Source organism: Aspergillus brunneoviolaceus, assembly GCF_003184695.1.
Source record: "Aspergillus brunneoviolaceus CBS 621.78 unplaced genomic scaffold BO95scaffold_23, whole genome shotgun sequence".
In the NCBI taxonomy this organism is placed as follows: Eukaryota; Fungi; Ascomycota; class Eurotiomycetes; order Eurotiales; family Aspergillaceae; genus Aspergillus; species Aspergillus brunneoviolaceus.
In genome coordinates, this window is record NW_020290753.1 from 288,461 (window position 1) to 304,494 (window position 16,034).

Genomic DNA, 16,034 nt, shown 5'->3' on the forward strand with positions numbered 1-16,034 from the left:
TAACACATCTTGTGATGGAACTTCCCTTGGTCAATTCATTCACCATCGCACTCGTGATCTCAAAATTGTCATGATGAGATCCCATAGAGATGGAACATCGATCGAACCTATCTATTCTCTCTGCTAGGTCATTCCTAGGAGAGGCGGATGAGCCCAGCAATGTCGTCGCCATCATCGCACCATCCGCAACGCCACCAGAGCCACAACCCGACACAGGAATACCAAATCAGGATACAGCAATGCCAGATGCCTCACAGAGACAGCTCAACCCCTCAAGCCCGATTAAAACGCGACTGCACTCAGGGAAGCGCGTGGGCCGACCCCGCATCGAGGCCGGTGGCCCGGCAATCCTTTCGGAAGACCGGCGCACGCAGATTCGGCGCGCCCAGAAGACATACCGCCTTAAAAAAGAGGCGGTCTTCCGCCAAACCCTCGATCGCGTCACGGACTTGGAAGCGAAGCTTCATAGGCTGTCAGACCAGGTCTCCAGCACTTGCGAGGCTGCTACTGAGGCGCGGCTGCAGCTGTCTCATCCGGATATCTATGCCCGCCTGACGCAAATGCGCGGGGTGTTGATCGAGCAGGGTGCTTCTCACGGTTCAGCCTTTCAAACTGATTCCTCTCGCATGCAAGTTACGCCAGAACCTGATGTGCTTTCCACCACATCACACCAGATATTGGCTTACCGTCTCGATCAAACTCAAAGCAACTGGGAGGTTCAGCAGGAGCCACTAAATCCGCCGCGGAGACGGCAGCATTCATTACCCCGGCCCATCTCGACCAGGGGTCACACCTACTCGTTCCAGGAAGGGCGCTTCGCCCGTGGACTGCAACGATACTGCCTCGAGCACGCATTCAACTTGTTTATCGATCCCCAGTCAAATCCCCAACAAGTGTACCGCGTATTCCGTCTCGTGCCCTGCATACAGGACAAAGCCAAGATGCAACCGCGATTTGAGCAATTGCTACGAGGTGGATCCGAGTCCCCACTTGAGGTTCCCGGCCTTCCATTTTATGGTGTAGGTGGAGCAGGTACGCATTATCCCGACAAAGATGAATTCGGCATTCCAATGCATCCGAAGAATATGAGGCTGCCACGTCGAGTGCTTGGAATCCTTCCAAGTAGCGGACGTGGGGATGAGTTGACATCAGTGGATGATCGCGCTCGATTGCTTGAGATCTGCGGGCTTGGGGGGCAGTGGTTCGATAGTCGGGACGTGGAAGGGTATCTTGAGCAGCATGGGGTGGATCTGCAGGGGTCGAGCTTCTTTCCCACGGTACGCATAGTAGATGAACCATCAGGGCGGATGCGCTCTGAGCATAGATCCTATGTGTTGGATTTGGAGAACTTTCTCTGGAGTAAGTTCCTTGCGGAATTGTGATTGACTTAGCTGATGTGGATAGGGCTTCTTCATGGATTTGTCATTCTCGGGCGCGCTCCCGGGTTCAGAATGATCGATGTCAACGCCGCTTTTCATGCCTCCTTACGATCCTTGGGCTCAGGAGTGCAATCGGGTCTGGGAGGAATAAAACTTCTACCGAGCGCTTCGGTGGACGATCTCATATTGTAGGCTTGCGGCATATCAAGCGTGGATACGATGAAGGCGACCTGTGCCGGTTCGGAGCGAGGGACTTTTGTTTCTGAATCCGAGTAGGATAGAAGTCAACAACTTTCTAAAATCCTATAACGAGAAGAGCACCAAACTGAAATCGCCAAGCATAAGCTCTTCACGGGAGTCATAAGGGTCCTGGACCACGCTTGATTACAATATCACCCAGAGCATCACATGTCACTACGATGCCCTCAACAGTCATTTAAGAACCATTCTCCTATCTCTGCCACCAAATCCAAGACCTTCACCAAACACAAGCACCATGGTAACCCTCCAAGAACAACTCGCCGTCGAAGCGCGCGGCCTCGACCGATTCATCTCGTGCCTCCCACCAACGCGCATGGGCGACCTCGCCGACTGGGCCTACGGCGGCAACATCCTCGCCATCGCCATCAGCGCAGCCTACGCCACCACTAAACCCGGCCACCATCTCTACTCACTCACCGGACACTTCGTCCGGCCCGCAAGCCCCTCCCTCAAGCTTATCTGCCAAGTCGAACGCATCCGGAACACGCGGATCTTCCAAACCCGACATCTCCGCGTGTACCAGGAAAGCCCCACCGGCGAGCAGCTATGTCTCGTCGCAAGCGCCGACTTCCACATCGAGGAGACGCTCGAGATGGTGAATTACTCCACTCGTCCACATTCCACACACGCCGATGCTGTTACAGCTGCAATCGCCAGAGCACCAGAATCAGGCCTGTACAAATACATTAACCGGTTTATGGAAGTACAGCCCCTTCCGGCCACAAACCGGAAGACTGAAGGGGATATCACTGGCATTATTTCGGCGGAATGCTTCCGCCTGCAGACGCCCCTTGGGAGTGAGTCCGCTCAGCTCGCCGCGCTGGCGTTCTACATGGACCGCGGCCTCGCGTACATACCCGCCAACCACGCGGGCCGGAGTCTGCTGGATGCGAGTGCCTGCGCGACGTTGGACTTTGCGCTGCGGATGATGACGCATCGAGTTGATGTGGGGGAGTGGATGGTCAGTGAGCAACAGACTTGTGCGGCAGGGGGTGCGCGTGCATTGATGACGGAGGCAGGTTGGTTGCTGTGATGGCGCAAACGACAATTTTGAGGCCAAAAATGGGTGGGAAAGCGAAGGTTTGACGGAACTTGGATTTGTATGTTGGATGGAGAGTATGGGTACTGGTGCTCTGGTTTGTGCGGGGTGTACACGAGAGTTATTCTGTGTGTTGAGGAGCAATCTACTGCCTTATTTCGGATTACGATAGATTTGTACGATGGGTTACCTGCGAAGGCGAAGACATTTCACTTTACGGGCTGATTCAAGCTCACACACTTGGTCAGGCGCCGGGGTAATGCAAGAGTCTGAAATCTCGTGTTGGGATGGCTTCGTACGATGAGGGGACCTCGATTGGGGGCGGGGTGAAGTACATTTCAATGCTTGGTTCAGGAAGAAACCGGTATAGCTTAGAGGTGATAAGATCGCAAGAATGACGAAGTATACAGGTGTCATGAAAAACTTGATCCACTATTCACCTTCGTAGCATATTCAAATGCATGCTGGGCAGTACTCGGTTCGATTATAATATCCTCGGGGAAGCCTCGGTATATATACTGTTTGCCGCGCGAAAAGGTACAGAAGCGTAGTATTGGGCCGTAGATACTTCCTGAAGTAACATCCGTATGTTTGCAATCGATACCATGCAATCTGGATAAAACTTGCATTTCTGAGCACACAGGCAATGGATGCACCAGGCAGGAAAATACAAACAGAGGAGCATCCGAGGTCAGTCCAGATTACATTATCAACAGTTTCATCGATATAATCATGCGATGAGCTCTTCAGACATAAGGAGCAGGACAATCAGATAGGTACAGTACCTCACCATGTGTTTTGGGACGATCGATACATCGCGCCCGAGCTTCACTGCACTCCTTAGCAGACAGAGCCCGATTTTCCAACATGCTCAACCCCAGCCCCAGCCCCTCTCCCTCCCAGCTGCGCCCCTTGTGCATCATACTATTCTCCCTGTGGCTCACAACAACCATACACTACGCCCACAATTACCTGCGCGCAGAAGATTACCCGCCAGTCCCCGGAATCTACACCTCCGCACGGGCGTATCGCATCGGCATCACCATCTCTTATCCTTTTCACACCTTTTGTGGCATCCGCGGCTACCATCTGTATAAGTCCGGAAGCCTACAGACGGCTCTTTTCTACCTCGCAAGTTATGCGTCGCTAGGGATCCGCACACCAGCCCATTTCTTTGGCGGCGTGCCCCAGATCCCATGGTTCTGGTTCCTCACCATTTTTACCGACTTCCTTGCTGGGCTGGCGTTGGCGGTTTTCTGTTACAAGACATATGTCTCGAACACAAGGTTCTGATGAAAAGTGATGTGAATGTGCTTGGTACGGTTTTATATGTGGGCCGCTCCAAGTATGGATGGCCGTTTTCCTGGCTTGGCAACTGGTCAAGTAGCTACACCGTACATCTTGACTCACTCACAGCAATATTCTATGCGTTAATCTAATGAATGTTGAATGCTAAAAAAGCTTCACCTCGGATCCTAAAGCCAACAAGGGCTGGACTGATGCTCCACATATTGGGAGGCCTGTTCTTGATAGCTTTTTAATAAAGTCAGCAGTCGAATGGTAGTTAGAGGGGCATCAAAATTGCGTCCCCAAAGTGGATCCTCCATCCCTAGAAATCGACCATTCTTTAGTGGTATGATTGGCCGCTTTGGTCAGCCAGCCTCGGCAGTTGGACCCGCAACCTCGGGCCGTGATTCCAAAAATAAGGTTATAGCACCTCCCAACTATAGTATAAATACGACTGGAGACCCCCGCTACGTTGCGTTGTGCAGAATCTTTCCAGCGCCCGACCATAACCACCATAATGTCCCCAGTATCCTCACCACCTACCACGCCGACTCAAGCGCGGACTCTCGCCGAGCATATCTCTGTGGAACAGATCGGCCCCAATGTCTTCCAATCACGCTACAAGCCCGAAAAGATGGGCAACGCCGCCAATATCGCCTACGGCGGGTGCGCCCTGGGCGTCGCCGTCAACGCAGCCTGCCAGACCGTCTCTTCCCAGTATCTCCTCTACTCGGTAACAGGACACTTCCTCGCCCCCGTATCAACCGAACGGACACTCACCTGCTCTGTCCGCCGCCTCCGAGATACCCGGACATTTGCCACGCGACAGGTAGAGATCACGCAGGCGCAGACCGACAAGACCACCAGACTATGCATGATCATCCTCGCAGACTTCCAGAAGGAGGGCGAGCGAGCCATGCTCAGCTACTCCACCCCGCCGGACCGGACATACTCCCCGCCAGAGGCCTGCCGTACCCCGCAGGAGATCGGCACCGACATGGTCAAGCGCGGGGTCCTCACCGAGGAGGCCTTCTCGCAGTATACCACGCTCTTCAGCCTCATCGCCCGCTTCTTCGAGACGCGACAGACGCCCGAAGGCGTGTCGGGGCAGAACTTCAACGGGATGGCCAAGGCCCACCCCACCGGCCAGGACGCTTTGCCCCTGACGGCCCGAACCTCGGCGGACTGGCTCCGCGTCCGCCACCCGATGCACCGCCGCTCGGAGGAGTACGCGGGCCTGGCGTTCGTGCTGGATGCATTCCTGAGCTTTCTCCCGCTCGCGCATAGTGGGATGTTTCTGGATGATGCGGGCGCCTGCGCGTCGTTGGACTTCTCGATGCGGGTGTTCGCGGCGGATTGGGGGTTGGAGAACTGGCATCTGCGCGAGTTGAAGACGGTGGCTGGCGCGGATGGACGAACGTATACGGAGGCGAGGATGTGGGATCGGGGCGGGCGGTTGGTGGCGAATATGACACAGCAGTGTATCTTGAGGCCGAAGAGGGAGCTTAAGGCGGTACTTTGAGGGGTGAGTGCATTTTTGCTGCCGGGTTCATGGGACGATAGGATGTAGGGGAAAGGCGGACAGTTGGATGGACATAGAAGATAGAGGTGTTGGATCTCCTATCCAAGAGCTGCAGATACAGAGATTGGACATAAACCACAGACATGAATCATTATGTTTATACCTTCTGCTGACGTGATGGATATCTGTAGATAGTCAGGCTGTTCTTTAGGCCATGTCAATTGACATCGTGGGCTTATACTAGGGTTGGATCTATCAACCCTGCCGATTTACCACCACCGCGGTATCCTAAATCAAACACATGATTTTCAAGAACGATGTAGCTGACTTACTCTACTAAAAGCAAGTCATCCTGATTGAGTTTCTAATCAGCCATCGTCTCCACCTATATCGTCTCCCTTGCCACCATGTCCGACACAATACAATCCGTGCAGAACAATCTCAATTAAAACCTCCCGCCTTGGCTTGCGAGAATGGACAAGTCGCCACGGCCCTCGCCTTGATCACTCCGATATCAGGTCTCATCTCCTCCGCGCCTCGTTCCTTCTGAGGATCGGGACCAATCGTCATAAGATCGTATCCCTGAGGATGGTAGCGGTCCCCCCGCGAACCCGGCACTTTCCCTCCGAGCATCCTCACAAGCAACGCACCTGGTCCCCAGGTTGACCATAGGGTCGGTTCCATATACCACGGCTGTAGGGTCTGTCTGCCGAAGTGATATCGATTCGTCCTCGGATCGGCCGTTTCATGCACGGGTTTGACAGCGCAGAAGCGCGGAAGGGCGAAGCGTCGGAGGAAGGCTTTGCGTGTCTGGCGGATGCAGGACAGTACGAAGACAAGAATGGGGCCGGGCTTCTCGAGGCTAAACGGATGTCAGCATTGGGATTTGTTGGAAAGATGAAGAACTAGAAAGCATGCACCCAGGCGGTCATAACCGCCCGCCACATCATCCTTGCATGATTCCGCCGCTCAATCGGAGGCCGAATTACTCACCAAAGACTCGTTCGCATGACCTCATCCAGGTCCGCAGCCAACATCTTCCGCACTGTCTTCGTGACAAAGCCAGGGAGCCCAGCCAGCGCCGCATCGACATACACCCGCACGTATTGATCGTTCGTCGCGACGGGCCGGGCCACTGCCTCTTCGTAGCGGATCGTCCAGTCGCGTAGCTCCATTGCGAAGTGCAGCCCATTGCGCCAGCCCTCGCGCGAGGAAGTAAGGGGCTCAAAGGGAATCCCCATGTCCTCGCCCAGGTTCTTGTGGAAGACACCCAGGGCACATTTCTCGACGTCCGTCAGCTTGCGCCATTCATCTCGGTCGATCACGTTGAGGATCTCTGCGAGTCCGTCACCGAGGGTATGTAGGAGGTCTGGGTCCGTGATCTTGTTGGCTTTGCGGTAACGGGCGTGTCTGGAGATATGAGGGGTTAGTGAATAGACTCTGATCGGAGAAAGGGGCATAGGATCTCAGTACATACAGATAGTTCATTCTCGCGACCGCAGTGCTATAGCGATTTGAGTCGCGAGGCTGTGACTGAGCTTCTCGGAGGAGGATCTCCGTGTCCACGGCACGTTTGCCCGAATTGCGCTTGTTGTTCTGGCCCGTCACGGCGAAGAGCTTGGACATTGTTGGGATGCCACCCGCCTGCGAAAGGTCGAAGACGCTGAATTCAGTTGCATGTCTACATCGCTTGATACAATGGCTTGTTGCGCAAGTAGAGGGTGGGCGTTGCTAGGGGCAAGGATTGCCGTACCTTGAGCAGAGCGATCTTGCGCGCCTTCTTGAAAGCGTATGGAAATTCGAGCTCCTGCAGTTGGCTGATGATAGCATGCGCCTCTTCACTTGTCATACTGGACAGTTTCCTCTGACCATGGGCAAAGGGGGCATCGATCGCTTTCACACGACGGTTTCGTAAAAGTCGGACCATCGCGATATAGCCAGCTACGCTGAGGACAATTGCCCAGGGGTGCTGGACCCAGAGGCCTTGGAAGAAGTCCAGCGCGTGTGGCATGTTGATTCTTCACACTGTGACTGAAGTCTTCGCCACAGTATTGGAATGCCAGTTCTTGAACAAGTTGCAAATCTTCCCGGTCGCTTCGTAGTTAGGTAGCCTTTCAATGGGCAGGGCTTGACGATTATGCCGGATACCAGTTGCGTTCAGGTGGAAGGTATTTATAAGCAATTAACAAGTCTATCAGCCATAGCAAGAAGCTGGCACTTGGCATGTTGATTACTCTTACCACAGTGGCGCACATTACTCAACAGGTAAAAATGTTCGAAAGTTGAAATTTTGTTGGGTTCGGAGTGTTGAGGCGTGATCGCCGTGATATTATAATCTGACCTCAAGACCCACCGAGATAGCCGAGGTAGCTTATCCGAACCACATTCACCGGTCAGAGAAGAAGAAAGAACAGAGGGGACTAAAATCTCAATAGTTAATTCAGGTCCACAACATAAGGAAATTATGTGAGAGTATGTTTAGGGGCATGAAATGAATGGTACTTCTGCACTAATCTGTCGTCTCACATGGTCTAGAGTCTACAAAGTCTTTCATCACATTCAAGCAATGCGCTTTCAAGTATTTTATTGGTATATGAAATGAACAGTAACGTCAAACGTTTTCGGCAAATGATGATCATACATAAGAATAATACGGGATTACCCAAGTTCTTTATGATGTGATGCCGATGGAAAGTTTCCCACAAATAGGGCTTGGTAGGCAAGGTGGTCACCAGTGAGGAACTGCAAATTTGATTGAGTATCCATTGAACCCGACACACTCGATGAAACAGCTACAGCACGGAAATTATCTCATCTTCTCTCACAGATTAAGAGACAGATCAAAAACAATCTTGCCCCTCGCATGCCCCTCATCCAACCTTTTGAATGCCTCCTGATACTGCTCCAACGGCCAAACACTGTCCACCATCCCGCGACACTTTCCGAGCTCCACTAGCTTCGTGATCTCCTCGAGATGCCTCCTCACCGGCTCCATAACAAAAAACACGCTCCGCACCGCTGACCGCTCCCAGCCGTCAGGTTTGACCTGCTCCGGCGGCTGAAAGATACTCAGCACGACCCCTCCATCCTTGACCGCCCACCACGCATCCGCCAGCGACTGCCGCCCGATACAGTCGACCACCACATCCACCTTCCGCCGGGGCTGCTCCTCCGCCCACGCCCGCAGGCCCGTTCGCCGATAATCCAGCACCTCCACGGCGCCAAACGAGCGCACCAGCTCCACATTTGCTGCACCACACGTCCCCACCACCTCCGCCCCCAGCAGCGTCGCCAGCTGCGTGACCCAGATCCCCACTCCACCCGACGCAGCCGTCACCAGCACCCGCTTCCCCTTCCACGCCTGCTCCGCAGCGGCAAGATCCACCTCCCCAGCGCCGGCCACCCCCGCATGGATGAACAAGATCTGCCATGCCGTCTCCGCCGACACGGGGATCGCCGCGGCGGCCACGGCGCTCAGGTCCTTGGGCGCGTGCGCCATCTCATCGGTAACGCAGACAGTAGAATCGCGCGCGTTCCCCGGGCGAAGGTAGTTGGTTCGCGCGTAGATTTCGTCACCTGGTTGGAAAGGCGAGTCTTTGGGTCCGGCCACGACGGTCCCGGCGACGTCCGGGCAGGGGATTAATTCTCGGGGATTGGGCGGGGGGAAATTCTTGGGCCAAAGGAGCTCCCCTGCGCAGGGGGCACAGGCTTTGACTTGGATTAGGTGCTCGCCCTTTGCAGGGTCGATGGTCGGCACGGGGGCGGTGGTTAGGGTTAGGGTTTTGGCGTTTGCGTCGGGTTGGACGATCTTCCGCATCGTGGTTGGGGTCGACATTTTTAGGTGAGTATGTGGCTCGACTCTTCAGTAGATATTTCCTCAGGAAGGTTTATTTTGTTGATAATGGTGATACTGATCCAAGAGGATGGTCTGGATGCGTGTGGAGAGCCGACAGCTTTATAGCATGGTCGTACCACTGCATGGTTGCTTATGTCTTGGCGAGGAGGGGACGGTTCGCCGGGTTCGCCGGGTTCCCGAATAGCCTATCCGTCTGACAGCCATGACGCCCTCTACTGTCTGCGCTCGTGTTGGGGTCGCAAATCATATCCTCGCAGCTTTTTGAGGGGCACAGAGCTTCTCGTATCGCATATTAGAGCAGCTGGGAGTGAAGGTCTAATTGTGCCGCACAAAGAATGGAAAGAAACCACGATACGGTCGGTCGGCTCCACAGTACATGTTAGAGAATAGGTGATACGAGGGTGGAACACTTGAAAGTGGGGTTTGTAGATCCGTTCTAGGATATGAATACGTCACTGGTTGAATCCCTGCTTGACAGTACAAATGAACTGTAATATCTGCTTGCAGCCCACTTGCCTTTGGTTATATCCTGGTTAGGAAATGGACCTCATCGATGAGAGCTTGGGATTGGGTTTCTGGGTCACCTAAAATACTATGGGCACATTTAGTTCCTGGAAGCGGAGGCGAACGCCAAAACAAGCTACATATATCTTATACCAGGCTCACGCCGCACGGCGGTTTGCTCAACTGAAAGGTAAAGATAGAAATACTTCTGCGCGTAAACTACAGAAAGTAAGTTCCATCGAGTGGTGGACTCAGATTCAACGACAACAGATGATCACAGCGAACAGGCGTGACATTGGATTGGCATTGGAGTGACAATAGGATTCTAGATTGATGAGTAAGGAATTGTTACATGAGATGGAGATGAACAGCACAGCAAACTGAAAGGCAAATATAGAACCAGCCTCCATGAAGCCCCTCCCACCCTCAAGCATGAACCTCAACCACCTGAAGTTCCTCAACCGTGAGCACTGGGGTAAACTTGCGGAAAACAGGAGTCAGTCACTCCGTGCCGGGAAGATCGGGACACGCCCACGGGTTGGGCTTAGTCGCCGCCTAGTCACCGTCCTTGCGAGCCTGTTCACAAATGTTTCCAGTGGTGTCGGCCCTCTCTCCACGCCTCTTTGATCTCCTTCTCGATGATTTTGAGCTCGGCGTCCAGGAAAACCAGATTCGCATGCAGCTCCTTGATCTGGTGCTCGTCCTCGGCATAAATATTGTTTCTGTATCTTTGTCAAGGTATACGAGCACGGATAATTTACGTCCGTAATACAAATTGGGGCACTACTACATGTTGGGAACAAAGGCTAATATCTGGCATGTACAATGCCTTGAGTGAATTAGAATTGTAAGCCAGATAGATGGAATTCAGAGAACCAAGAAACAAAATAAACAATAAGGTAAGCTATGAGACCCGCCTGACAGTTGTCACCACTCTGCCTGTAGCTACAGAGATTTGATAGGAGATGGTAAAACGTTGTTTTGTGGTTGAAAGATTATGACCACTATAAAGATTTCCAAAGAACTAATCAAACACTAGAACGGATTATCAAGTCAGATAAAGGCCGCCTAACATACACAAGATGCACTTCGGTTGTTCATCATAGGTGAATGAAGCCCCAACAAAGTACTTGGCAACACAAGGTTCACATGCTGCAACGAAGGGAAAAGGTATCCGAGTTTGAAGTACTAGACTGATAATGGTTGAGCTCTTATCCTGAATCAAGGAGGATTGACAAAGAAAGAAGGGCTAATCAGTTGATGAAGCACACAAGATATTGTACATAACTGGAATGAGATCATACCATATATAAGCACGCGAATACCAACAATTGTTGTTGTGCCACCCCCTTGACATCTTACAACGCTTGATTTACGCAGCGCGCGATACATTCATGACTCGTCGGACCTCTTAGCTCTGCACCATGTCTCGCAACGACGATACTGCCTCTGAAAGCGAATGGCAAGACTGCTGCTCAGATATTGAAGAGGATACAGACGACAACCTACCCGGATGGAACGAGCTACCAGAATGGCTGCGGGTAAACCCGGGACGTCAAATTACCCCAAGAACAAAGCCCAGGTCCGAGGATTTGGAAATCGTTCCTCCCCTGGCGGTGTAATTTCCAGAGACAGCGCCTACCAGCCCCGAACTAGAGCAGAGGATGTCTTTCCTTCTCCACCAGGCTGGAATACGCTGTGTGCTCTGCGGGGAGACGGCGATGAGCATGATCGGTGTGCCGATAGCGGCCCATCATTCTGCCTGGGCCATACCATACGCCGACCTTGCCCGGGCTTCAAAGGTGCTTCGTGAGGACGGTTTGCCCGGATGTCCGGCGGACGGACAGCGAGAATGGGAGACGAGGCAGTGTGCTTTACTGGAAGAACCGAGGGAGGGAAAACTCACCTCAAACAAGTACCCCTCCCCGGCGTATCACTTTCATACCGATCATCTCTACCCCCGTCATCGGAAGGATCCCAACCAAAGCCGCGGGGTTCTTCTGTACCCAAAGAAACTGCTCATTTCCAACCACTACCTGGATCCCCCACCCGGGCCCGCTTCCTACCCCCACGATCTGGGTCGTTGGTATGCCGAGGAGGGGCGGCGTAATAGGAACCGAGGCGCCAGAATGTACCTAACCACCGACGACTCCGACCTCCCGGAAATGAGGCTCGGCAGCTTGAACTATCGGGGTCGACAGTCTCCTAACCAATACCCTGTCTACATGCTTGCACCTCACCATCAAGTTGAAAACCTAGCACGGTTGGTTATCCGCGATCGGTTCTCGGTAGTACGCGATTGGTGGCTCCAGCAGCTCCTCTTGTGCATGAGATCTCTGCTTGTTGATGACGAGGAAGAGGAGAGGGTAGACTCGGGGCTTGCTTTGCCTTTGTGTCCTTAGAAACGGTCTTAGTAAATAATCGCACACTAGCGACTGAATGTGTCAAGACCTGAATAATGGATGAACTCAGGCTATGTTAGGCTATTTGAGGGAGGAGATATTAATATGCGTGGCGGGAGGCGAGCAGCCAGTAACTGACTATGAACAGTACAGAAAGATATAACGGTCACTCTATGAACCCTAATAACCTGAAATAACAGAACTAATAATATATTCTCTCATAAATTTTCCAGGGAACAGTGCAGAGCGGCCATTGCATGTTGCCGTACCGCCTGGCTCTTGAAGGATTCAGGGCCGCCCACAGAATGGGCACGTCATCTGAATGGTGATCGGCTATATTTCGGAACCCAATAGACCTCTTCCATCGACGTGTGCGTTGGACGAAGCGCAAACCCGCCTCCAGAGTATAAAGCATCATATGCTCTGGCAACAAGAGAAGTTACGCCCACAGTAGCTTCAGGCCCACGTCAAAGACCAACAACATGTGCTTCACGGATCTACTTCCTCGCCTTGCGGATGTTTACTTGATCATAATTCTTTCCAACTTTGTCCTTCGATGACTGATGAAGCTCGAGACGTGGGTGTTTGAACTTAACTCGGCGAGCAATGCTACAGCTGCGATGACGAACATTTTCGAGCGGTTGATTGCGGAATCACAAGTGCGACAACATCTAGATCATTATGATAAGGGGGAGTCTTTCGTTTATTTTGTTGACGGAGCAGGAATTCTGAAGTAGCTCAACTTGCATCTTACCGAGAGCGATCCCTATCCAAAAGAGTCTCCCACTACCAGTGTTGTGGGAAAATCTTTGAAAGATACAAAAGGTTTTACACACTGACGCTCTCGGAAGCACAGAGCTAGATTGTCAACGTTACGAGTCATGCATTTTCCAGTTCCATCCATTGTAAGGATTTTGGCATGGGCAAATAGACCGCCTTTGCGTTGCGCGTGGTGCGGTGGCTCGGGAATGCGATGAACGGGGTTGGATCAAGGCAAAAGCCTTCTGTCAAAAGCAGGAGGCGCGTGAAATCTAGAGCCCTCAACAGTGCTATAGATACTCTTACACCGCATACCGTGTGCAGGCAGTGGGAAGTGCCAGACTACTACAAAGAGAGAGTGGCTTAAGATAAACTACGCATTCATCTCTTCGGTATAGACACGGTAAGTCTGGCTTGCTCAGAGACCTTATCACATTATCCCTAAGAGCCTGCTAGTACCACGCACAGAGTTCCACTCTTACAAAGAGAAGCACGATGGTAGATTGCACAGGGTCTATGTCTCCGAGCTCCTGCATGCAGCGTCTCGTTCCACCGCCTGTTCGGCAAGTCGTCTCTCGAGACAAATGGTGGCCAACGACAAATCAACTAAGACATGACGGGCCACCACTCGCACGATTGCAAGATGTGTCAAGCTTGAGGCATCAATTGCCTCTGGCTGTAGAGCTTAGGAAATATCTCATCCTGTAGATATCGCAGAGCAGTCGTGATGAGGTGCCGGAGACACAAGACGCAGAGAAGGTATTATGCCTGTCAGCTGGGGAGCTTTACATCTTTCTTCACCGTGAATCCTTTGTGTATGCACTGTATTGTTACCTTTCCCCTCCTCAGACATTTTGTGATCGTGTCTGTGAATCCATGGCGCGTCATTCGCCTTAGTGAAGTCGTATGATCGAGTTGGGTACCTTATCAATATTGGCTGCATGAGAACCTGCTTCTTTCGAAAGGAGAGAAAGATTTGGCGGCGTGATGTCTCTTGGTTTGTGCTCGAGTTCATCTGGGCAGAGCTTTGGCTTGTCGCGAATATGAATGAGAAAATTGTTAGATTCTTGAGGACTTGCAATATTAGTTGAAAGCCTTAGTAAGGAAGAACGGGTGACTCTTGTTAGAACATTTCACATGGTTGAATAATTAAAACCATAGTGTCGAAAGTCTGACAACCCGCCGTGGGATTTCTTCCCGGGCTGGAGCATAATGAACAGGAAACCGATACACCCCAAGTAGGGTTATTGACTGTCTGGAGAGCTTGGGCCCCCAAGCTCAGGAGGCCGCAATGCTGTCTAGACTCGAGAACTTGAAACATCTAAATTCCAGGCCACGTAGCTGGCTGGATTGTTCTTGTTGTTGGGTTTGAAACAAGTCCTAGATAAGCTAACGGGGGGGAGCATTAAGCGCGGAAGGGAAAAAAAGACGCGCGTGCAACAGGCACCTCTGCCCTGGAATTCCTTATTCTTTCAGCGCAGAAAGTGCTGACGAAACTTCTAACAACGGCCAATTTTGCGCAAGGATATCCAGTTTTCGGCAATCAAATCCGAGCAAACCAACCGCACCGAGCGATTTTGCGGATGTCGGGTTTACTCCACCTCAGCGCGGCAAATCCGTCCGTTTTTGGCCTTAGCGCCTGGCTGTAACCCTACCTAAACCGGGGCGAGAGATGGAGCCGGGCGGCAGGGGCCGCGTCATAGTCATGAGTTGATCGAATCTAATCTGTCTATTAGGTATAGTAGGTATCACATTGCTCTTTCTCCTTTTCCTCGAGCGAGCCTTATAAAAGTTGCCAATGGCCGCAGGATCATTTGGCTCAGAAGTGTTCATCTAGCTCATCAAGGAATTGCTTCTTCTCTGCATTCATCATGCGTCCATCTATCGCCCTAGCTTCGTCCCTGGCAGCGACCGCCACTGCGGCCCAGCTGCCAGTGCGCACCGTCTTCCAATTCGCCTCCAACGACACCTGGCTCGAGAACCTGGCCACCCGCTCCAACGGCGTTGTCCTGGCCACGGAGATCGGTCCTCCCGCGAGCCTGCTAGCGGTCAATCCACAGACGAACCCCCCCCAGACGAAGGTGATCCACACCTTCGACTCCGTGCTAGGTCTGTCGGGGATCGCCGAGGGCGCCCACGACGTCTTCTACGTCGCCGGCGCCAACACGACCTCCGACAACATTAGCGACCCGCCCAAGAACGCCACGCACGTGTGGAAGGTCGACTTCACCCAGAACAGCAACAGCCCCACGATCTCGCTGCTGTGCCGCCCCACCGCGCCCACGGGCTTCAACGGCCTGGCCGCCTTCAACGAGACCATCCTCCTGGCGACTGCCAGCTACCAGGACGCTATCTTCGCCATCGACACGACGAGCGGCGCCACCTGGAAGGCCATCTCCCAAGAGTCGTTGATGTCGTCCATCAACGGCATCAAGGTCGCGGAGGACTTTGTGTACTGGACGGCTGGCGGGGCCCTGTACCGCGCGGAGCTGTTCTCCAACGTCACGGCTGGAACCGGCCAATTGATCTACCAAGGGAGTCAGTTTGATGACTTCGCCATCGCGCCCGCTGGGTTCGCGCTCAATGCTACCTATGGCAGTGAGTATCGGTTTGCTTACCTGGCCACTGCGACGGAGAATACCATTCAGCAGGTGATTTTTACGAAGGACGGGGTGGCCGTGGGCAGTGAGATTATCGCGGGTGCTGAGGACTCGACGGAGGTCGCGGAGCCGACGGGGGTGTTCTTTGGGCGTGGAGAGGGAGAGGAGAACACTATCTTTGTCACGACGGGCGGGGCTAGCGCGGTCAATATCGATGTCGATGGTGTGGAGACGGCGGTTGGGGCTCAGCTGCTTGAGATTCAGCTGAAGTGAGTAGGCGTGCAAGGGTTGGGCTACTATGTACCCTCCAAACACTATTCCACATCTTGTGTAATAGCTCGCTAGGCCTGAAGATGAGCATTGATCAAGAGGACTTCCAGGAGTCCAAACCGACATTACTCGCGATTTTGGTAAGAAGTGATCTG

The 16,034-nt window shown here is 52.9% G+C and overlaps 5 protein-coding genes across 5 annotated transcripts; 3 read left to right on the plus strand and 2 right to left on the minus strand.

Moving 5' to 3' along the window:
• Positions 1 to 239: 239 nt before the first annotated feature.
• BO95DRAFT_410847 (uncharacterized protein) lies at positions 240 to 5,721 on the plus strand (the record flags this gene model as incomplete). Its single annotated transcript, XM_025584194.1, has 5 exons — positions 240 to 632; positions 717 to 1,359; positions 1,405 to 1,460; positions 1,780 to 2,663; positions 5,401 to 5,721. The coding sequence occupies 5 exons, from the start codon at positions 240 to 242 to the stop codon at positions 5,486 to 5,488; spliced, it is 2,064 nt and encodes a 687-aa protein (XP_025443633.1). The 3' UTR covers positions 5,489 to 5,721.
• Positions 5,722 to 5,896: 175 nt separating this feature from the next.
• Positions 5,897 to 7,499, minus strand: BO95DRAFT_493781 (uncharacterized protein; the record flags this gene model as incomplete). The annotated part of the gene is made up of 4 exons (XM_025590770.1): positions 5,897 to 6,350; positions 6,482 to 6,898; positions 6,966 to 7,132; positions 7,242 to 7,499. 4 exons carry the CDS (start codon positions 7,497 to 7,499, stop codon positions 5,930 to 5,932), a joined length of 1,263 nt encoding a protein of 420 aa, XP_025443634.1. The 3' UTR covers positions 5,897 to 5,929.
• A 749-nt stretch (positions 7,500 to 8,248) lies between these two features.
• On the minus strand, positions 8,249 to 9,397 carry BO95DRAFT_441555 (NADP-dependent oxidoreductase). Its single transcript, XM_025586202.1, has one exon. The coding sequence runs from the start codon at positions 9,321 to 9,323 to the stop codon at positions 8,310 to 8,312; it is 1,014 nt and encodes a 337-aa protein (XP_025443635.1). The 5' UTR covers positions 9,324 to 9,397; the 3' UTR covers positions 8,249 to 8,309.
• Positions 9,398 to 11,272: 1,875 nt separating this feature from the next.
• Positions 11,273 to 12,250, plus strand: BO95DRAFT_462447 (uncharacterized protein; the record flags this gene model as incomplete). Its single annotated transcript, XM_025588915.1, has 2 exons — positions 11,273 to 11,389; positions 11,534 to 12,250. 2 exons carry the CDS (start codon positions 11,273 to 11,275, stop codon positions 12,248 to 12,250), a joined length of 834 nt encoding a protein of 277 aa, XP_025443636.1.
• A 2,630-nt stretch (positions 12,251 to 14,880) lies between these two features.
• BO95DRAFT_462448 (uncharacterized protein) lies at positions 14,881 to 15,882 on the plus strand (the record flags this gene model as incomplete). The annotated part of the gene is made up of 1 exon (XM_025588916.1): positions 14,881 to 15,882. One exon carries the CDS (start codon positions 14,881 to 14,883, stop codon positions 15,880 to 15,882), a length of 1,002 nt encoding a protein of 333 aa, XP_025443637.1.
• Between the last annotated feature and the right edge of the window lie 152 nt (positions 15,883 to 16,034).